The sequence below is a fragment of the Oxyura jamaicensis genome, chromosome 2 (assembly GCF_011077185.1).
Source record: "Oxyura jamaicensis isolate SHBP4307 breed ruddy duck chromosome 2, BPBGC_Ojam_1.0, whole genome shotgun sequence".
Lineage (NCBI taxonomy): Eukaryota > Metazoa > Chordata > Aves > Anseriformes > Anatidae > Oxyura > Oxyura jamaicensis.
The window spans coordinates 23,833,926-23,853,852 of NC_048894.1; the positions used below are offsets into that span (position 1 = coordinate 23,833,926).

Here is a 19,927-nt window from a genome sequence, read left to right on the forward strand (position 1 = left end):
ACAAACTCCTTTGTTACGTACAGTGTCTCATATGATGCTTTTTTTTCCTTTATTTCTTCCCACACCCCTCAAGCTATACGTCCAATTTGAAGCTATTAAAAAATAAAAAAGAGAAATGTCATTCAAGAAGAATTAATGTTTTGAAAATATCTCCCTTGAAAACAATCAACTATAATGAATTAGTAATAATAATAAAAAAGTGATCATCTATTGGTTACATATATAGTCAGTCTGTTATAATTTCATGTTTTTAGTTGTTTCTCTGGCTCTCTTGGGCTAGAAACCCATTTATATAACCCATAAATCAGTTAGTGTAATAGTGATGCTGATCTTCATCTAGGACTGCAAGACATTGCTGTATATTACCAGTATTCAAATAAATAAAGTTAATAGTCCTACTTTGGTTAAATTTGTTGGTTAAATCCTGTTCCGTGTGTGGTATAATGAAGTTCTATCCAAGCAATTTGACAAACATGAAGCATCAGAGCAATAAGTCTTGGTTCTTCATGTTTTATTATAATGTTAAGTGAAACCCTTGGAAAACCTGTTAATACTGAAGAGAAAATTATAAATTTGTAAAATTCAGTGACCTTTGCTTAATTCCACAGTAGCCAGCCCTTTCCTTGAGTTATGTCCAGTAACCTTCCTTTTGTGGCTGTGGACAGGAGGCCTTTAAACTTTTCAGGTGTGTTTTTAAGAAAACAAACAAAAAAACCTTTCTCCAGCACTGCTAAATTCTTTGTTGGAAATGTGAACTGGTCAATGTGATGTCCAGCTCAGATGTACAACTGACCACTGGTTGTGTTGGCTGATGTTCAGTAGAATATAAGAAAGCTTGGGACATTTATGTTCCCTATGTGCTTTCACCTTGTTGTAGTAGGAAATGGAGTTCTTGCTTCTGAGGACTTTTTTGTACCTCAGTGCAGCACGAGGCTAATGTTCTTTTGCCGACATCAAAGGCAATATTTTCTCAGCTTTGTGTGGACAGGAATTAAAGATTGACCATTATGTATTATTATGAAATTAAGAATAAAGGTGTATAAGTAAAACCAGAAAGAAATACCAAGTAATAGGCATGTGAATGTATAACATAGTGGGGATTTTTTTCCTGTTCTAAGTCTGTCTCAATGTAACAGAAACACCTGCATAACCCTCTCTTATTTACTGAGAAGAGATTATATGACTCCATTTTTTTTTTCAAGCTGTATTTTCTTTCATGGCTAATGAACTTGTAAAATTCAAAACCAGATGGGTTAAATTTCTCCCAGAAACAAGATGAAAAATTAGATGTGATGAGGTTAAAGTTTGAAGGGTTGTGACCTCTTTCACTGGAGGCATGAGAAATGAGAGCGCACACATACGTGTGCATGCACACATACATGTTCACGAATGCATGTTTATCTATTGAAACACTGTACTGTTAGAGCTGATCTTCCACTTTCCCAGTATGAAAGACTCTTCTTAAACAAGATGTAAGACACAGTCTTGCTTCTCTTTACATTTTTCTTCCACAAATGACTAATTCATGATAATGGTTTGGAAAGGAAGTTGATTTAGATTATATTTTTGATTAATTACATGAGAAGTGGTATGGAAATTAGAGAAATGGGTGCTTTGTTTTAGAATTCACTCAAGGCAGAAGAGAACTTATCATGAAATCAGTTTCTGACAGAGATAGTGTTGACTTTGCTAGCACAATAAATATAAAATCCTAGAGCAAAGGCCTTTTAGTCTCTAAGGACAAGACCTTCAGATTTTGTTTCATATGTTTATAAAAAATCAACAGCTTGGCCGAAGGTTTTTAATTTGGTATCAGGCTTATTTAATCTCCTCAGTGTGGGATATCAAATACTTAAAAGCAGGCTGCAGTAGATCATAGTTCTTGAATAAACAAGGTAAAAGAAAGGCTATTCATGCCTGCCAGTGCATTGCATTGCAGCTGAAGTGGAATCTTTGAATAACCGTGGGCATGTGTTTTTCTATAGCACAGCTCCCAGACATAGATACTCCACTGTGTGGGAGTGCCTTTGTTCAGATGAACGGGAGTTTGCTTTACTGTTCGTTGTGCTATAGCTGCTATGAAATGAACATTTATGGGAAGACTCGGCAGTAAATTGAAAAGGGATAACAGAACACAGAGACTTTATCAAATTAAAAATTGATGAGGTATAAAAAATGGCTTTCTTGAGAAGATATAATAGGGAAGACTACTTCTTGAATAATTGTTGCTCTGAAAAATAGTCCTTGAATTCTATTCTTGCATTCTTTTTTTTTTTTTCTTCAATCTAATTAAAATTCCAGAGGAAATTAAAGTATATAGGAATTTTCCTTATGAAATCATTAAATAAAATGCAAGAATTATTTTTGACCTTGCACTGTGAATTTGTCTAGCTGTCTGTAGTTTGGCTTATTTTCTCCTGTACATATGTCTGTCTTGAGTAGAAATAAAGTATTATAAACCTCTAATGAGTATCACCATAAGCAATTACAAACTTAAATGAACAGAGCCTTGTGCTGGATGTTAGCCGCCACACAGACTGGGCTGCATAACTGTTGCTTAGGCTTTGGTTAGTTATTTCTTCACTTTTAATTTTTCTGTGCAATATTCACAGATGTATTTATTTGGCCTTTGGATGCGTATTGACTTAGCAAACAAACAAACAAACAAACAAACAAAAACAACAAAAACCTTGGAGCCTTTGTTTATGAAAATCATTTAGCAGCTTTAAAAGCAAGGTGTGTTTCTAGAATAAATGCATTTATATTAATTTTAGAGTGTCAAATGGCTGTACAGCAGTGGATAAGAGCATGAACCCAAAGACTGAACACTAAGAACGTCTTTTATTTTCTTCCAAGAGTTACTTGCAATCAGGTGATTATTATTCTAAGCAGAATACCTTTCTAAGGAAGTATGTAATTTGAATTCATATTGAACAATCATTCAAGAATTCTTTGTTTTATTTATATATTAGGTACATATTATAACCAGTACCACTTGTCATTTCAGCGATCTCTTATTTTTAAGTGTGACTTCAAACTTCTAAAAAATACCTACGAAAGACTGGAGAAGCAAATACAGATGACAACACTAGAGGAACAGACAAGCTCTGCCAGGCACATTATCTTTGACTCTTCAGCATGGTGGTGCTTCTGAGTGACCACTTAGGCAGGAGGGCCTACAGTGTTGAAAGGTCCTGGATAGCAGCAGCTCTGCCATCTGTGAGGAGTTTAAGGCACCTGGGAAGAAAATAGTTGGGGCAAAAGAGGAGGCAGGCAACAACAGGCTGTTGAGGAGGAAAATGAAAGATGCTGGATGAGCATGAGGGAGAGAAGGAGTAAGTGGTTGTGGAAAATGTAGGCCCTTTGCTAAGTGGGGCAGGTGAGGTCGTCACAGCAGACGCAGATAGGGCTGATGTGCTCAATGACATCCTTGTCTCGGTCTTCACAAATGAAATCTCACAAACCTTTGTTATCAGAGACATGGTTCAGGGAGATGAAGAATGAGTGGAAGAGAACTGAGTCAGGGATCTTTTGAGAAATCTTGACCCATGCAAGTTCATGGGTCCAAACACGAGACCTCTTGAGGGTACTGGGAAAGATGACTGATGTCATTGTGGGGCTGCCCTCTATCATCTTTGAAAGATTGTGTCAACTGGGGGAGGTCTCCAATAACGGGGGGAAAGTGAACATTGTACTTGTTTTCAGAAAGAGCAAGAAGGAAGGTCTGGTCTGGGGAGGAAGGTCCCAGGAATGGGAAAATGATGGAGCAAGTCCTCCTACACACAATACCTGCTGTTAGTATTTAGTTATTGTGTATGCCAATATAAATCAAGATTGTCTAATCAGTTATGCTTACATCCAGATTATTACATTTAAACTACAGCTCAAAGTCTCTGAATAGTTGATAGCAATCAGGTAGGAAATGGGAAGTGGATCCTACTTTCCAGGTGGGACTTTCCAGGAAGGATTTGTCTTTCTGTGTTTTGTTTCTTATTCTCTGTCCCCAAACTTCAGTTAGAAGCCCAATATTCTGGCTCTTCTAGGAACAATGTGGACCTTTAAACTGATCATATTATGTTTTCTCTTACATATTCTTTAGTTTGAAAAATGTTGTGCTCTCTGGCTTGAAAAAATATATGTTATACTTGCTTGTTATTCTAAATTTTCAGATAAAACAGTTAGGAAACTTTTGAGGGCAGGCACATTGCATGTCACTTGCTGATGTATTGAAAAACTCCTCAGGGCATCATAGGTGTATGGAACAAAACATTTGAGCTTGGCTTGCATGTGAAGCAGTCATAGCACTGCTGACACTGTGAGAGAAAATGGCCAAATTATTAAGACTCTTGTCCTGCTTTATTTGTTAGTTGATCAACATGCCGCTGGGAATTTTATTTCAGGGGATTTCTTGTTGGTGAAACTTCCCTGCAGCCACTTTTCCCATTTGTCTTTTCTGCTAGGCCTGCAGTATAGGTGAACTGTACAAGTTGTGTGGTTGAGAATTTTGAAGATCTGTTTGGTCTGCATTTTGGACTGTGCAATTTTCTCAAGTGCAAAGTTCTTTTATGTAATCATGTCTTTTAATTGGGGTGCCATTCTTTTTAGCATGTACACTGACTTTTTTTGCTATGCCATGGCTCCAAGACACAGTGTATGGCTGTGACTATGCAGGTACCCAAGAGGCAGATTTGCAAAATACAATTTCAAAGTGTCAAAGAGAAAGTCTAGAAGGTACTGTTAGCTTGACTGTAATTTGAAAGGATAGGAAAACTTGTTGATTGATTTATTAACATTATTAATTTTTTTACTACATTTTGTAAGGCTTGCATTGAAATTGCCCCTTCACCCCCTTCCCTGCACTGATTCTTCTTACTTTCACTCTGTTAAACGAGCTTCAGGCTGTGGTAATGCCCCAAAGAGTTCTAGTGTTGCAAGTTGAGTGTGAAAGAACATCAGGAAGTAGGTATTTTAATGCTCCGGGGCTTGTTCCTGCAGTCAGACAGTTGCTCTTTCTTGTCTGTGGGAGTGGGGTTTGGAGAGAAAAATGGCAGAAGAATCTTCATGGAAATTTCTTTGCTTTAGTCTTCCAAATAACATGGACCGTAAAGCCTTTCATTTCAGCTTTTTGTTATCTTTTGGGATCTTCTTGGATGAGTAAGGAGCTGCAGGAGGTCTGCATCGTGGTGGAAATACTGCCTTACACTTTCAGAATGTTCTTGATATAAAACCTTGTGATGTAAGAAAAGACAGTATCAAATAGGTATGATTGAGCCTTGCATCCTTTTGGATATATAGGATGATTGATAATAGATAACAGGAGCAAAGAGGCTTGAGGTTTGTAATAAAGAGAATTATACTCCATAGAGTTGCAGTTTAAAACTGCAGCTGAACATTAAAGAGGATGTTTCCATGAATTTCCATACAGATTTAACTGCAGGGAGCATGTTAGAGATATGTCATGAGGGACAAAACTATTGCTGTATAGTTAGTTTACTGTTAAGATGATTAAAGCTATGTTGATAACTTGAAAAACATAGTTCTTCTTTTTCACAGTAACAGTCCCATAAGGAATTTTTTTATATGCATTCATATGAAATGTTGGATAGCATAAAAGATTGCTCACATGAATGACTGCTATGTTTTTCTGCATGAATGGTCCACAGAGCATCAATTCTTGAAGATACCAGTATAGGGAGTTGTCATGGTGCTGGAAGTTTCCATTTTCAGTGATGCTTGGTGCAATTGTTTGCAAAACTCCTTAAGGAATGTCTCTAGCTGTGGGCTGGCAACCTCTAACCGTCCTGGCTTTAGGAAACTGCAGGCTGGGTAGCTGCAGTCGTGTGGTTTGAGGATGGATGAGCTGTAGGAATGACCTGGGTCACTTTGGAGGTAGCTGACCCACCACAAACCCCTGCTGCTTCAGGAACAGGCTGTGCCAGGGCTGGAGAAATCATGGAAGGCATTTGAATGTTTTAATTAAAGGCTGATGATGATGATGAAGGGAACCAGCATACCCAAAATGTAGGTTCACTGACTCCTCAAATACCCAGTCTGAAATGAACAGAGAATGGAAAAGGCATTTCTTTAACATATTCCTATGAGAGGTTGTTGTTCCCCAATGTGTGGCCTGGTCACCTCTAATAATAGCCTTGGAAGCCTGAAGAATTTGTTCTCATAGCCCCAGGGAAGGTCAGTAATAGGTTTCTTTGAGGGGCATTGATAACATTTGTATTAAATAGCAAGTAATGAAGATGGTTCACAATGTTGTGAGTTGAAAAAAAGGAAGTAGGAACCTGGAAAGTGAAATCTTAAGATGCTCAAGCTTGAGTTAGCTTGCAGGTCTTTAGAAAATAGAGTTATTTCTATAACTAACTGTAACACTGTGTTTTTTGTTGAGAGCAGAAGCTGAGAGTACTATTCACTTCGACACCTGGGCTTGAGGCCTGAAGCAGCAGAGCAGCTGGTGTACATTTGGCGTGGTGTAACCTTTAATGCATGCTACCAACTCAGTGAAAATTGCCTTATGGGCCCATTGCTTTCTGGAACCAGAGAAAGGGATCCCAGAGCTCAGGAGCTAAGTTCATTGGTAGCCAGGGGACCTTCAAATACGTTGTCTTGGAGGAAGGATTAAAGCTGTAGGCTGCAGAGGCCGTGGGTGCTGTGGACCCAGAGACCCTTTCCAAGCTGCTATATTAGTTATTTGCTTCCCCCAGATGACAAGCTGTCCCTCCACCCCCAGTTCTTCTTGGTTTCTAATAGTACAACTGACTGCTGTCGGGGAATAGCCAAAGCTGCCTCCTTCCTCTCGTCTCCCAGAAGCCATGGCTTCACTTGATGCATTTCTGACCTTCTTGTATCTTGCCCAGAAAACATGGGGAGTGAGATGAAACGTGTAGGTGGCACAAAATCTCAAGTGACAGCAGTGCAAAGAGGTAGATTTGATTTCTGGTGCTTCGGCTGATGAATTCTTTTGTGTGTTGTTTTAGAGATTAAAATGGAGGAGAATTTGTGGTCCAGTGCTGTGCAAATGCCTTTTGCTTCTCATAGCTTGCTGTTCCCATCGTGGACCTCAGTCTAATTTGTTTCATTGATCTGATGGGTTTATTGAGGAATTAGGCAAATCTAATTTAAAAATTGCCATTGTGAGAGTCGATGCAGGAAGAGTATCTTATGGCTGGAAAATGGGTTTGCTGGCCTATGAAAAACAAATAGATTCGACATCAGTTGTTTGGAGACAAACTGGACTTTTTTGTCCATGTCAGTCTCCACCGATTGTTTTTTAATTGTTGAAATTAAAATTCTTGAAAAAATACCCATCTTTTCAGCTGTAGCAATAAGTAGATACTGTAACTTGAGCTCTTCCCACTGAGAAGCACTGTGTAGGATTCTTGGCTGACAAGGAAAAAATAATAATTTATTTTTAAAACAATAAGGAGCTGGAGATTGGTTTGAGTCACTAAATGAGTCCCCTGTTAAAAGCATCTCAGATTACCTAGGGTTCAATCCAGTTTCCAATTGTTACAAGTTAGAGATATATTGAGCCTTTAAATAGGAGAAAAGCATCTTAATTATCCATTAAGGGCAATAAAGGAAGTTGGTTATGACACCATTAAAACAACTGTGATGAAAATCTGTTTCACTGTTTTGTGCTTAGGAAGAATGTGGGATTTGGATGTCATCCGTAATGTGGCTAGCTCAGTGCTGATTGTGATCTTGCATTATTACCACAGTCACTATTACCACAAGAGAGGCCCATCAAGCCAAAGGAATCTGTAGATGTATTTAAAATCTGGGCAGCAGTAACAAGCTTTTTGCTTTCATTGAAAAAACAACAACAACAACAACAACAACAAAAAACTTAGTCATGTGTCTATGATCTCATGTCAGTTTTCTCTTCCTACACATCTTGCTTCTTCTATAGCCTCACTCTGTAGTCTAGTAAATACTGTGGCTATAGGCCCGTTTTATTTTTCCAACGTTTCTTTGCTCACTTCTGATACTGTAGATACAGGGAAAAAATATCAGTGGAGGAATTGATTTAGTCACTGTAATGGTGGCACTTTAAATGGAATGAGAAAAGTAATCAGAAGTGTGACTTATGGATTAAGATGTGCCACCTTCCCCCTCCTTTCCCTGTTTAGAAATTAACTGAGAAACACCTCGGTGGGCTGTGTTGCTAGTCTGGTTTTTGAAATTTCATACGTAACGTGAGATTTTCACAAGTGTTGAGCAGCTGCAGCCACGCTAACTTGTCAGAATGGTGCTTCTCATGTCTTAGTCCATGGTGATATTTAATTAGGAGTTTTCCTCCTGCCTGAAAAATGGCAAACTGCTTTTGTCAGTGTAGCTATATTCAAATGCCTGCTAGCATCATGGTAAAGATTTTGAATATAGGCATCCAGGTTGATCCTCTAGTACTCTCCCTGCTGGCCTTCTTGGTCTGATTATGCTTTTGTTTAATGTTTCCTTATTTAGGAGAACATACTATATTATAATGGGAGAAAATTATGCCAAATTGTAATCATTTAAATTTCATTGACGTGTTAATAGTTATGCAGATTTATTTTACACAGGAAATAATCAGCTATGTGGAAATTAAAGGATAACTGGGAAGTGGTGTGGGTTAAAAAAGAAAAAAGCTATCATCACTCAGAAGAAAAATATTGATATGCAAAGAAAAAGATTAATGTGAAAGGAGAATGGCAGTTCATTAAGAGAAATGTGCTGTTTAACACGATATGAAATAATTCCATAATTGAGATAGCATTTTCAAGAAATGATTGCCCTGTAATCTATATCATGGTTTATTTTGTCCTAGATGGTATAAAACCTTACTGCAATAGATTCACTGTTTATCTAGGTAGTTTTTAATAATTTATGCAGGGTTTATTTCCAGTCTTTCTGAAGTGCTGGGAAATATTAATATTTTTTTCTATTTTTTCTATTTGCATGATTCCTATCCATGTATTAAGAGGGGAATTTCGCTGTAGCTGCTGACCCCCACCCAGAAGCTATCAGGAACCAAGTTACCGATGGTATAAGTGGGAGGTCAGGAATCACAAGCATTTGATCTGGGTGAGGTAGCAACATTGATGACTGCTTTGTACCAGGGAGGAAATGCTGTTCCATGATTTTCATGTTACATGTTAGGGAAAAAGTCTGGTTAGATCTTCGCCTTGTTACAAGGTGGCCAAGCTCTCCTCCCAGGTCACTTTCAGCTTTTCCCATCTTTGGCTTTTATGCCTTATATAACATATCAGATGTTATAGTAATTTTTTCCAGGGGGCATTAGAAATATGGGAGAAGAAGATATTCAGGTGTCACCTCTTTTACCCCTACCCCCAGCTCTGAACACACTTCTCATCCTTCTTATTTGAGCAATTTTTTTTTTCTTGTATTCACTCTTGTGGCTATATTCGCATTTAAATATATTTCATTGCAATGGTCTTTAAGTTAGATATTGACAGTAGTAGGTTGAATTGACTGTAAAAGCGGGTACCAAGCATGAGGCGCTGTAAGGGAAAAACTTTCCAGTATATCAATACTGTAATTGCTGATGGTAAGTTCTGTACTCTTCAAGCAGGGTGAAAATTTGATTCAGCTTTGAACTGTGTTTAGGCCTTAGGAAAAAATATTCTAAAAATCACTGGCTTACTGAAATGCACTTTATGAAAGTACCCTCCTAATTTACCTTCTTGAAACTTGGACAGTTCTTTGCTGAGGGTTACAGCCAACTTTGCCGTGTAGGTTGCAGGATGTGTTGCTGAATGGGTTGGCAGAATGAGATGCGCTCACCTGTGTACTTATGATTTGTTCATACAAACTAGAAATAGGAGGTGTTTTATGTAAAACATGAAATGTTCCAAAGTTACTAATAATATGACAGTAGTATTTTGCCTATGATCAAATACTGTTAGGGTTACTTTGCTTGCAATCCAGAATCAGTTTTTAATCAAGCACTTCACGGAGAAGCACATCAATAGTCCTTAAGTTAACTGAAATAATAGCAAAAGGAAAGGTTTAGCTTCAGTACTAATATTTTTTCATTTTTTTTTTATTGAGGTATGATACAGGGATTTGCAATTCCCCTGATTTAGTAGTGTTGCATCTGTATATAACACTAGATACGGTCCTATAGCTCCGATTTTCCTATCTTGGCGGTGGCATTTCAGCATTTCAGTATCACTATACATAAAGATGCCACAGGAGCAACATTTACGTGCTTCCAAAATCATACTGTGTAAGGAACAGCCTTAATGCTTTTCTAATGTAACTTTTAAAAATGAAATAGTCTGTTTTCATTTCTTTCTTCTCTATGACAAAATTGTATTATGAACTGATTAGGTGGCTCTGCAGGAATACAGATGCCTGACTACTGATGTAAAGTCAAATACTCATTTAGACCTAAACATATTGGAATGTCTCTCACAAAAATTTCCTTGTAAGATTTGTGATTCAGCTAATTAAAGATGACATAGATATTAAATGAGTTTTGAGGAGCGATTCGATTGAGCAGGTGAATCTGAGACTCCAGAGATCCCTTTTGTAATATGTTGCTCTATAATGCTGCTTTACAGAAGCAAACATATTTACGTGGTTTGTCTTAATGTTTTCACACTTTGAAGCATAGTGAAAATAAAAAAATAAATTCAGTGAAATCTTTAGGTCTGCTTTAGTTATTTTCTTCTTTGTAATAGCTTAGATTTTTTTGTGTTGTTAGCTTTGTACTGTATTGTACTGATGTTTTAAGATAATTTTTCTCTGACTTTTTTCATCTGCCGGTGCAGACAGATGTGTGTTTAGATACTGTGTGTATTATCTAGTATGTGAATGTATGTACTGATGTGCTGACGTGCAAAATGTACTGGAGTTCTTCAGCAGAATGGCCAAGACAGTGTTTTACGTGCTAAGAAAATATGTAAGCTGCAGAATATAATGTATTGCAGCAATACCAATAATTAGCTGAGTATTTTGTTTTCTCTAAATAGTCTGTCATGGGTCCTGGAAGCAGCCTGGATTAAATTTTATCATTGCTACAGAACCATTTGTGCCAGTCAGGGTGGCTGTGGTTCAGAAGATGAGGCTGTGTAATGGAACAAATGCAGCTGTGTCCTGCAGCAGGGAAGCGCATGCTGCAGTGACATCTTACCTGGAAACGTGGGCACATCAAACTTAATTGCAATGTCTGTGCAGTGCGGAGACACTGAGACCAGGAGCTGGTGAATTTGTTAGCTGAGGAGTTATGCCATTCATGCAATGGCCGACATTGCACTGTAAGAAGTGATCGTTTCAATACCCATGCTGTGATGATTTTGCATGGTAATGTCATATGGCCCTATTGGTGTTGGATTTATAAATCAAAATAATTATTAGATCTGATTTTCAGAAGTGTTATTTCTTAGTAGATGTTAATAATCTTCAAATACTTGCTTTTTCATGTAGCCTCACTCTTGTTAAATTATCCTAGACTAGTTCCTGGGATCTTACCTGTTTGTAAGTAAATTTACAGTCACTTAAATAGTTTTTTAACTGACATTACTTGACATATTATCATATTAAATTGTCATATTACAATCATTTATATATTATATTATATAAATATATCATAATATATTAAATATATCATATCATATTACATCATTATAATCATATTATGTATTAAATTTCTCTGGATATTTTACCTCTAAGTTAGAAATGATGAATCAGCAAAATAGTATTGTTTCACTGGCATAAACCACCCCACAGATCCTAATAGTCATGGAACCAACTTTGCATTTGACTAGAGGTTTTTTGGTGCTCTCCAGAATCATTGCACTGAGTCGTGGACCTTGCTAGTGGGAAAAGCAGTACGTGTTGGCTGTGGCATCACCTTCTCAGGTTCATTGTTGTATAGTCCTTGAAGAAACAAAATTATCTGAGTGTAAACTGGGATTAGATGTTCAAATATAAAACTTTCAGTGAAACTTAGCTTTTGTGTTTCTGTTTGGATGACTGTGAATCACTACACTAGCAACAAAACGTGCTTATTTAACAGTTCTTCAGCTGTCAGATTTAATGAAGCGTTGCAGTAGGAGGATTTAAATGGTACTGCTGTCTTGTATACAGAGGGATTGAATCTGGTGTGTGTTCAGTCCCCTTAGCACCTCAACAAAGGGGAAGGCAGTTCATCTACATGATGATTTTCTGCTAATATAAGTCTTGCACAGCACAGAGCAAGCTTATTTATTTCTTTGCCAGTATGTCCTATTTAGCCTGTCTCATGCAATATGTCAAGTACTGCATTTTATCAAGTGATAAGTTATCAAGATACCAGCTGATGAAGATTGGTTCATTTTTACTTGGACTCCAGATGGAGTAATGCCAAATTGGCTCTTCCAGTCATGCTTTTAGTTTTGCAGATGGGGAACACAGTCAATTGTTAACTTAATAGCACTGCAGTGAGTTGTTGACTTCTGTGGCCAGTGCTTGGTGAGCTATTACACTTCATCAAACTGTACATCCATAGTTCTCGCTTTGTCTCCATAGAACAGTTTCCCCGATGGTCTGTACCACTTAACTTTTTTCTTTTCTGAGTTCCTTTGGTTTGTTAGGAAAAGATAATGAGAACATTATTCCTCAAAAATGTATGAAAGTAGTCTGTTAAGTTTCTTGTCTTCGGCTAGATCATTCTTCATATGTCTTAAAATTCCATGAATATATGTGAATATATATACACTATTATTCTATTCTAAACTCAAACTGCTCCCCAGTGCTGTGCTCATTGATTTGTAGCTGCTTCCCAGTTTTCTCTTTTCTTAGGGAGTATTGAAATATTCTGATGTTACCTCTCATTTTCAGTGGAGAAGTATTTTCTGCCTGTTTGTCTTTTCTAGAACTTCCTCCCCGTCCTTTGCAGATTTTACCAATTTAAAACCATCTGTTCAGGCATTGTTAACTATTTGCTTCAAACCTAATAACTGGAATGAGCAATTCTGATATTTTCACTTACAGCCTTATTAGCAAAGTGGTGTGTTCGTGCTGGGATGTTGTTAGGAGGAGAGGTCATCGTTTTTCATACAGATTTTTTTTCTGCAAGACAACAAAATGAGGATCATTAAGTAAAAATCCAGAAACTGGAAAGCAAGACTTGAATCAGTCAATTGTTAAAATATCGTGGGCACGTATCCCATATTCATAATGAATCCAGGTCTTCTCATTAATGCAGAAGTTATCTTTGATGTGAAATTGCTTGCTGTTCTTGAGTTCTGTTAGCTGTCATGGCTGTGTGCATGTTTACAGTGTGGATTCTTTTTTTTTTTTTTTTTTTTTTTTGCCCACACCATTATTTTTCTGCTTCTAGACTAGGAGAGGCAATTTGAACATGTTCATGCTGACCCAGAAGGTCATGGGGATACGTATAATTTCACTGTGTTGAAAATGGAACATGCATTTCCTTTGCACTTCCTTGCCACCTACTTTTTGACTGGAACAGAATTATTTGTGTGTTCTTTTCTGCTAATGGAGAATGAATGAATTTGGCAGTCATGGTACATGTTCAGCATCAGTAGGCTTTTTCAATGTGTCAGAAAGTTTTTATAAGGATTTTAAAGCAGAGGAATAACCAGCTTTATAGTTAGGATGGCTTTCAGTCAAATTAATCAAAGAGGTCTTTAATATACAACCAACAGCTGAGCTCTTTTCCTTATCCCACTTTTCCACTGCCTATGAGCTTTTGGGTGGCTTGGGAGGCAGTCAAAAGACATGATGCTGGAGTTGTTGAAAAAAGAAAAACACTTTTAATTGGGGCTAAATTCTTACTTCCTGTTAGCAGAAAAAAATATTTCTCTGTCTTCCCTTTTGTAACTTGGGTTTGTCAAATTGATAATCGAGTCCCTTTCAAAGGCCAGAATAATTATCATCTACATTATTGTAAGTGATTATCTGACAGCATACACGAGATAAGATTTGCAGGGAGAAATCATCTTTTATTAGACCAAATGATACTCCTGGAAAAAGCAGGCTGTCAGGATCACATGCCTTTTGCCTTACTTATTGCTGTCTGTCTCTTGAAGGTTGACTCACGCGCTCTGCTTTGGACGAACAGTCATTGTCCAAGTGCCTTTGGGGAATATTAACAGGGGAACCTGATTAGGCTCTCCCTAATAGTGGGTAACTTTTGTAAATGAACATCACTACCATAATCTGGTGTCTGCATTAGGACTCTGACGTAGGAATATTGTAGGCAATTTATCATATTTGTAAGGAATTTAAATCAGCTACTCTGATAAAGCTACAGCTTAGGGGTAGTTATGTTCACGTAGACAGCAGAGGGACCTACACGCTGCAGCACACTTTTCCTTGCCAAGAACTGACTTCTGGAGTAGAGAGCTGACTGCTTTGTCAAAATAGTGGCAGCCTTTCCAACCATTTTACTTCAGTTTTGTTGCCATTCAGGTATTCACTGAATAAATATGCCTCTGTTGGAAAATAAGTAGCTGGATAAGTAGTTTATGTGAACTTGACAATTCATGATCTACAACAGACAGCATTAATAACATTTTAATATAGTTACTGAATAATGGGTATAGTTTTATAAGCTATTTACCTCAAAATCTAGGTAAATTGTTAAAATAAATAAACATGAATCTAAGAAAGGAAGTATGAAAGAATCTGAATCAAGGAAAAACAGAAAAAAAATATCTTTTTTTTGTTTGTTTGCAATATGCCTCACTAGAGCTCTTTTTGTTATATCTAAATAAAAATAGTAAACAAATAATTACATTTAAGGTATAATGGAAAATGGAACAATGCGCATTCTTGGCAAGCCCTCATTTTTGCAGTCGTGGCTGGTTTTCTCATTTGCAGAATGATGCTCACTGTGAACAAAGGCTTCCTGGTTGTCATATGAACTTGACTAGAAAGCTATCCTGCAGCTAAAGAGATATCAAATATTAATATTTATGCTCATAGCCAAAGGTGTGTGTATTGAACAGGTCTTGTGTCTGCATATAGCTACTGCCTCTTTTAAAAGCCAAATACAATTAAAAAAAAAATTACGGTGATAAATCAGTGCAGTGTGTTATGTCAATAACTGATGCTAGGTAAAATCAGATACAACCTCTGGGTGTGAGATAAAAGATAGAGCCAGACAAAGCAGAGAAAATTGTGTTTACCACAGAAGGAAATATCTTCTTGCCTTTATATATATATATATATAATTCAGAGTTTATATATATATATAATTCAGAGTTTGAGGCAGAAGGAGTTTTTATATGTTAAAGACGCATACATAAGCTCTGGGCAGCCTCCCGAGGAGGGGAGGTGCAGAGGGAGATGCCGGCCTCTGCTCCCTGGTGAGTGATGGCAGGTGTGGGAAGGGCACAGAGCTGCGCCAGGGCAGGGCCAGGCTGGGTGTGAGGAGAAATGTCAGTGCCATGAGAGTGGTCATACACCAGGACGGGCTTCCTGCAGAGGCGGGTGGTGCCCTGTGCCTGTCAGCACTCAAGGGACGTTTGGACAGTACCCTCGGTGATACACTTCAGCTTGTGGTCTGCCCTGAAGTGGTCGGCAAGTTGGACTTGGTGGTCTTTGTGTGGCCCGGCCCGGCCCGGCCCTTCATCACTGGTCAGCCTGCGCTTTAAATAAAGGGCATTGCAGGATATCCTGAGGTTTTGAACGAGTTAAAAGGAAGTTGTGCTTCGTGGCACAGCACAGGTAGATGATGCTGGGGAAGCCTTGTGGCGTGTGATGTGTGAGAACAGTTTCTTCTTCCAGTCTGGATAAATAATGGCCATAGAAGTAACTGCCTGGAGAACGTTAACCAGTGTCTGTTCTTGCCATAATTACAAGCAGCAGGGCTGATGCAACCTGACTTTTTTAATAGCTGTGCCTTACGCTTGGCTTCCTCCTTTCCAAATGAGGCTGTAACAGCGGGACGCGTGTTGACCTTTTATCTTTTGGAAGACGTAGGATGTGGAAAGGAGTTCACCAGCTGTCAGCACACCACCACTGTACCATCACAGGCAAAAAGTGTGCAAACAGCAGTATGTAAATGCTGTGTACTCACCTGGTGATCTCGTCATTTACCTTTTGACTTTTGTTCACACCATCCATTAAGATTTGGAGTTTTGATGATCGCCCATAAGCTCTGTCTTTTTCTAAAGAGATTGTCACTCTTCCTGTAGAGTAACCATGGAAACAGACAGGGAACCCTTAAAGAAAGTGATCGAACATGCTGTGCTAATTAATCCTACCCTTCACTTTTCTTTCAGCTGAAGGATGTGGTTAAATAAATTTTGCATGAGTAAGCATATTTGGAGGTGCAAAAGGGTAAGGAATACATAGCATCTTTTTTTCCTGTAGAAGAATATTTGGAAAAAACAACTGGTAACTGTCAACTGTTCGCATCTGGAACATCAAAATAAGAAATGCAGTGTCTTGTTAGTGTTTATACATGTATATATAGAGAGACAGTGTTGCTTTTAAACTGTAAATGTATTTGAAAGATGAGGATATTTTCATGCCTCAAGTGTGATGAGAGACATTTACATTAATTCTGAATCTTCAAATGAAAGTGCTCATAATTGGAAGTGCCTTATTTACACAGAACATTCTTCAGAAAAAGCAAACTTTGTTCCCTTCCAGAGACAAAGAAGCTCCTCCAAGGCATTAGCCTAATTTAGGACCTTTGAATTCTGCACTAGAGGAGCTATTGACTGAAACAGAGGGACTGTTCCAAATCTTCCCATGCCAAATTTTATCCTTTGTGGGTTGTTCTGTTCTGCTAAATTTGGCCATTTATTCTGCAAAGTAGTGTTAAGTGCACAAGCAGGAAACCAGTTGGCCACTACATAAAACATATGGCCTGGACCCATAAACCTTAAACTTGGTGCACTGATGCTGTTTGATGTCAATGTATGGCTTCAACTTGTACTTACAAATTGAAGTTTTGCTAATAACTTTCTCCTTTCCAGTAATGATCCTCTTATAACTGAGAAACCAGATGTAGCAGCTAACGTTGAGTGAGGCTTTCATGGTGTTTTGGCAATGAAAAGCAGATTAAAGAAAAACATTTAGCTGTCCAACCACATGGGATTAGCCAAAAAGGGCCATGCTTTGAAAATTTGATGGATTTTAGTTAGCCTGGACCAGATTAGAGGTAAAGGAGATCTAGAGGTGGTAAGCTGAGGAAACAGGATGGTCAGCAGTTCCTACCGGATGGGAGGGCGGGATTCTTGCTGGATGGTTGCAGAACAAGAGGAAAGACATACTTGGGCTGGCTACAGCACTTGCAAAGCTTTTTCTTGGACAGCAAGGTGTCAGAAATTAGCTGGCAAGCACAATTATTGTATTGTTTGCAGTATGATTTCTGGTATGGCAAGTTAGCTATTTATTCCTCCCTATCTGGGAGATTTCTTGAGTCTGTGGGTGAAGCACTTTGTGTCATGGAGACCTGCATTTCTTTATCACCACACAAAGTCTAAAACTTTTTGCCAGTTTTCTTCATATCACCTGACATTGCTGGCTTCTTAACAGTTCCTTTTCACTGCCTTCCTGGGCCTTTTCTCCTACCAAAGCTAGGAAGATTAGGGAGGAAAGAGTTTGCAAGCAATTTCAGTCTTTGTAGGCAACAGTGAAGGGATTCCAGAAGGGAGGATCAGCCAGGCAGAGAATGATGAGGACATTCACCATCCAGGCTTCTCAAATCCTTTCATCATTCTTATTTAGCTTAATAATAGCAAATCCAGATTCACACCTTCGGGGAGTACTGCTTCAGATTGGTCATCTGGGGTGCGAGTGCTCAGAAACTGAAGCTTGTTTCCAAATATTTGTGCTAGGAAGAAGAACTATTCATCAGTTAGCGCATTTGCTGGTTTGCTTGTAGAAGCAAAAACGTTGATCAGAGGTACTGCAGACAGTGTGAGGTTACCTCTCCTCTTTGGGGTTGTGCTGCATTTCCCAACCTTGAATTGTCTGCTTGAACCAAGTGTTGGTCAAGCTGGTGACCAAGTGAACAAATGTAAAGGGGATGGAAGTCTGAAAGCTGGATGAAAAAGAAGAAAAAGAAGATTATTTTTATTTGATTTTTTTCAAAGAATTTTTGGCATACAAGTCAAATTATTCCCCTACACTGGTCTAATTGCTATAATCAGCTGATAATGCAATCTACTGGCAAGATTTGCCATAATTACTATGGAGATGTATTCACTGAGATTAACTGCTCTTAAATAGTTTCTCCAATGTATTGAGAATAAAGATGCAAAGGACTCTCATCTTCACTTTTATATGAATTCTCATGTTGCATATTTCTTCTGGAGTGACTGCTTTGTGGTTTCTGTGAGGTGTAGGACACGACCTTCTGTTTTAGTAAGTTCATTTTTTGTGTGAAAGGGAAATTGATAGTTCTTTGTTTAGGAAGACATAAAGCAGTGGTGTGTTCTGATTTCTGTTACTTGTCCAGTGTTCCCAGTGAGGGAGTGAATAGTCTCAAGGCAGTAAGAAGGAACAAATTAAAGGAAAAGGTATTTGCAGGCACATGATGGGAACAGGCACCAAAGTCCTGAAAATCTTTTTTTGCAGTCCCAGGATGAGTGAGGCTGTTGTAGGAGAACTGTTAGAAAAGTTTGCTCATTACTGCTGTTTTTAGCACATGAGGATCTCTCCTAAAATCTTTCCAATTTTACATGAGATATATGTTTATGCAGTTATGTGAATTATTTTAACTGAGTGACAAGCTTGAAAGACAATTATTGTAAATAGTATATCTTTAGTAGGTCACAGATTTCATAGAAATGATTTCTGTTTCTGAGATTGTTGCACTGCCAACATACATTTGTTGAGAGAGAATAATTTTGCACATACCATTTTCTGATGTATTACAGCAATATTAATATTTATTTGAATGGAAATGTCTGAGTTTTTCTACTGCTTTCAGATATAAATTTGAATAAGCAGACTAGGGTTTGCAATGTAAACTGTGGAAGGTTTTCTTAGGCTCCCCTAAAAAAATAAATCTCAAGTATGTCACTATACATCTGGGAGTTTCCTTTCCATTTTTTTTTCTGAATAACACTGAAATGAAAGACTATTGATGCCCGAGGATGAGTAGTTAATGGAAACGAACAACTTTATTTATTTGTCTTTCATTTAGGTATACCACAATGTATCTTTGCATCTCTCCTGGGTCTGTGGTTGTCAGTATGAAAATCATATTTTATTATTCCTTCATAATAATCACAGCTCTTTTTAGCCAGGTATTAGATGATAGATGCTACCATGTCCTTTCATTAAGCAACATATTTCAATACTAGAAGAAAAAAACACTTGCAATATGACATCAAGTTATATGATGTGAGCTCACATATCCTTTTAGTATTGTAAACCATACAGCAAACAGTTTCTTCATTTTGTTTTTATTAATTTCTTTGTATTTACCCCACAGGTCTTGCAAGAGCTAAATCAGTTCCCAGCCATACATATTCTAATGAAGTGGTAACCCTATGGTACAGACCTCCAGATGTCCTTTTGGGATCAACAGAATATTCCACCTGCCTTGATATGTGGTCAGTATAGCATCTTTACTGAGGTTATGTGTAGGTGTTCTAGCTCTGATTTTGTTTAGATATGTAAAACAAATGTGGCATGATCAGTGGTATAGTTAAAGCTTCAAGTTATAATAGTATAGCTCATGTGTAGTAATCTTGGTGTGGTTGACTCAGTTATTTCCTTAAAGGAATCACAGAATCGCAGAACTTCAGGGGTTGGAAGGCACCTCGAAAGATCATCGGTCCAACCCCCTGCCAAAGCAGGTTCCTCAGAGCAGGCTGCCCAGGTAGGCGTCCAGACAGGCCTTAAATATCTCCAGAGAAGGAGACTCCACAACCTCTCAAGGCAGCCTGAATCCCCTCCTACAACCCACAGCTTGGGTACCTCGTGTTGGTACAGCAGT

General features: G+C 38.1%; 1 protein-coding gene across 4 annotated transcripts in view; it reads left to right on the forward strand.

The window, feature by feature from the left end:
• The window catches only part of CDK14 (cyclin dependent kinase 14), a 329,549-nt gene that overhangs the window by 167,706 nt on the left and 141,916 nt on the right, over positions 1-19,927 (forward strand). For all 4 annotated transcript variants that reach the window (XM_035319413.1, XM_035319415.1, XM_035319414.1 and 1 more), the window contains one exon: positions 19,421-19,541. In XM_035319413.1, coding sequence (XP_035175304.1) covers positions 19,421-19,541 — 121 coding nt within the window. The remainder of the gene's footprint in view (positions 1-19,420; positions 19,542-19,927) is intronic.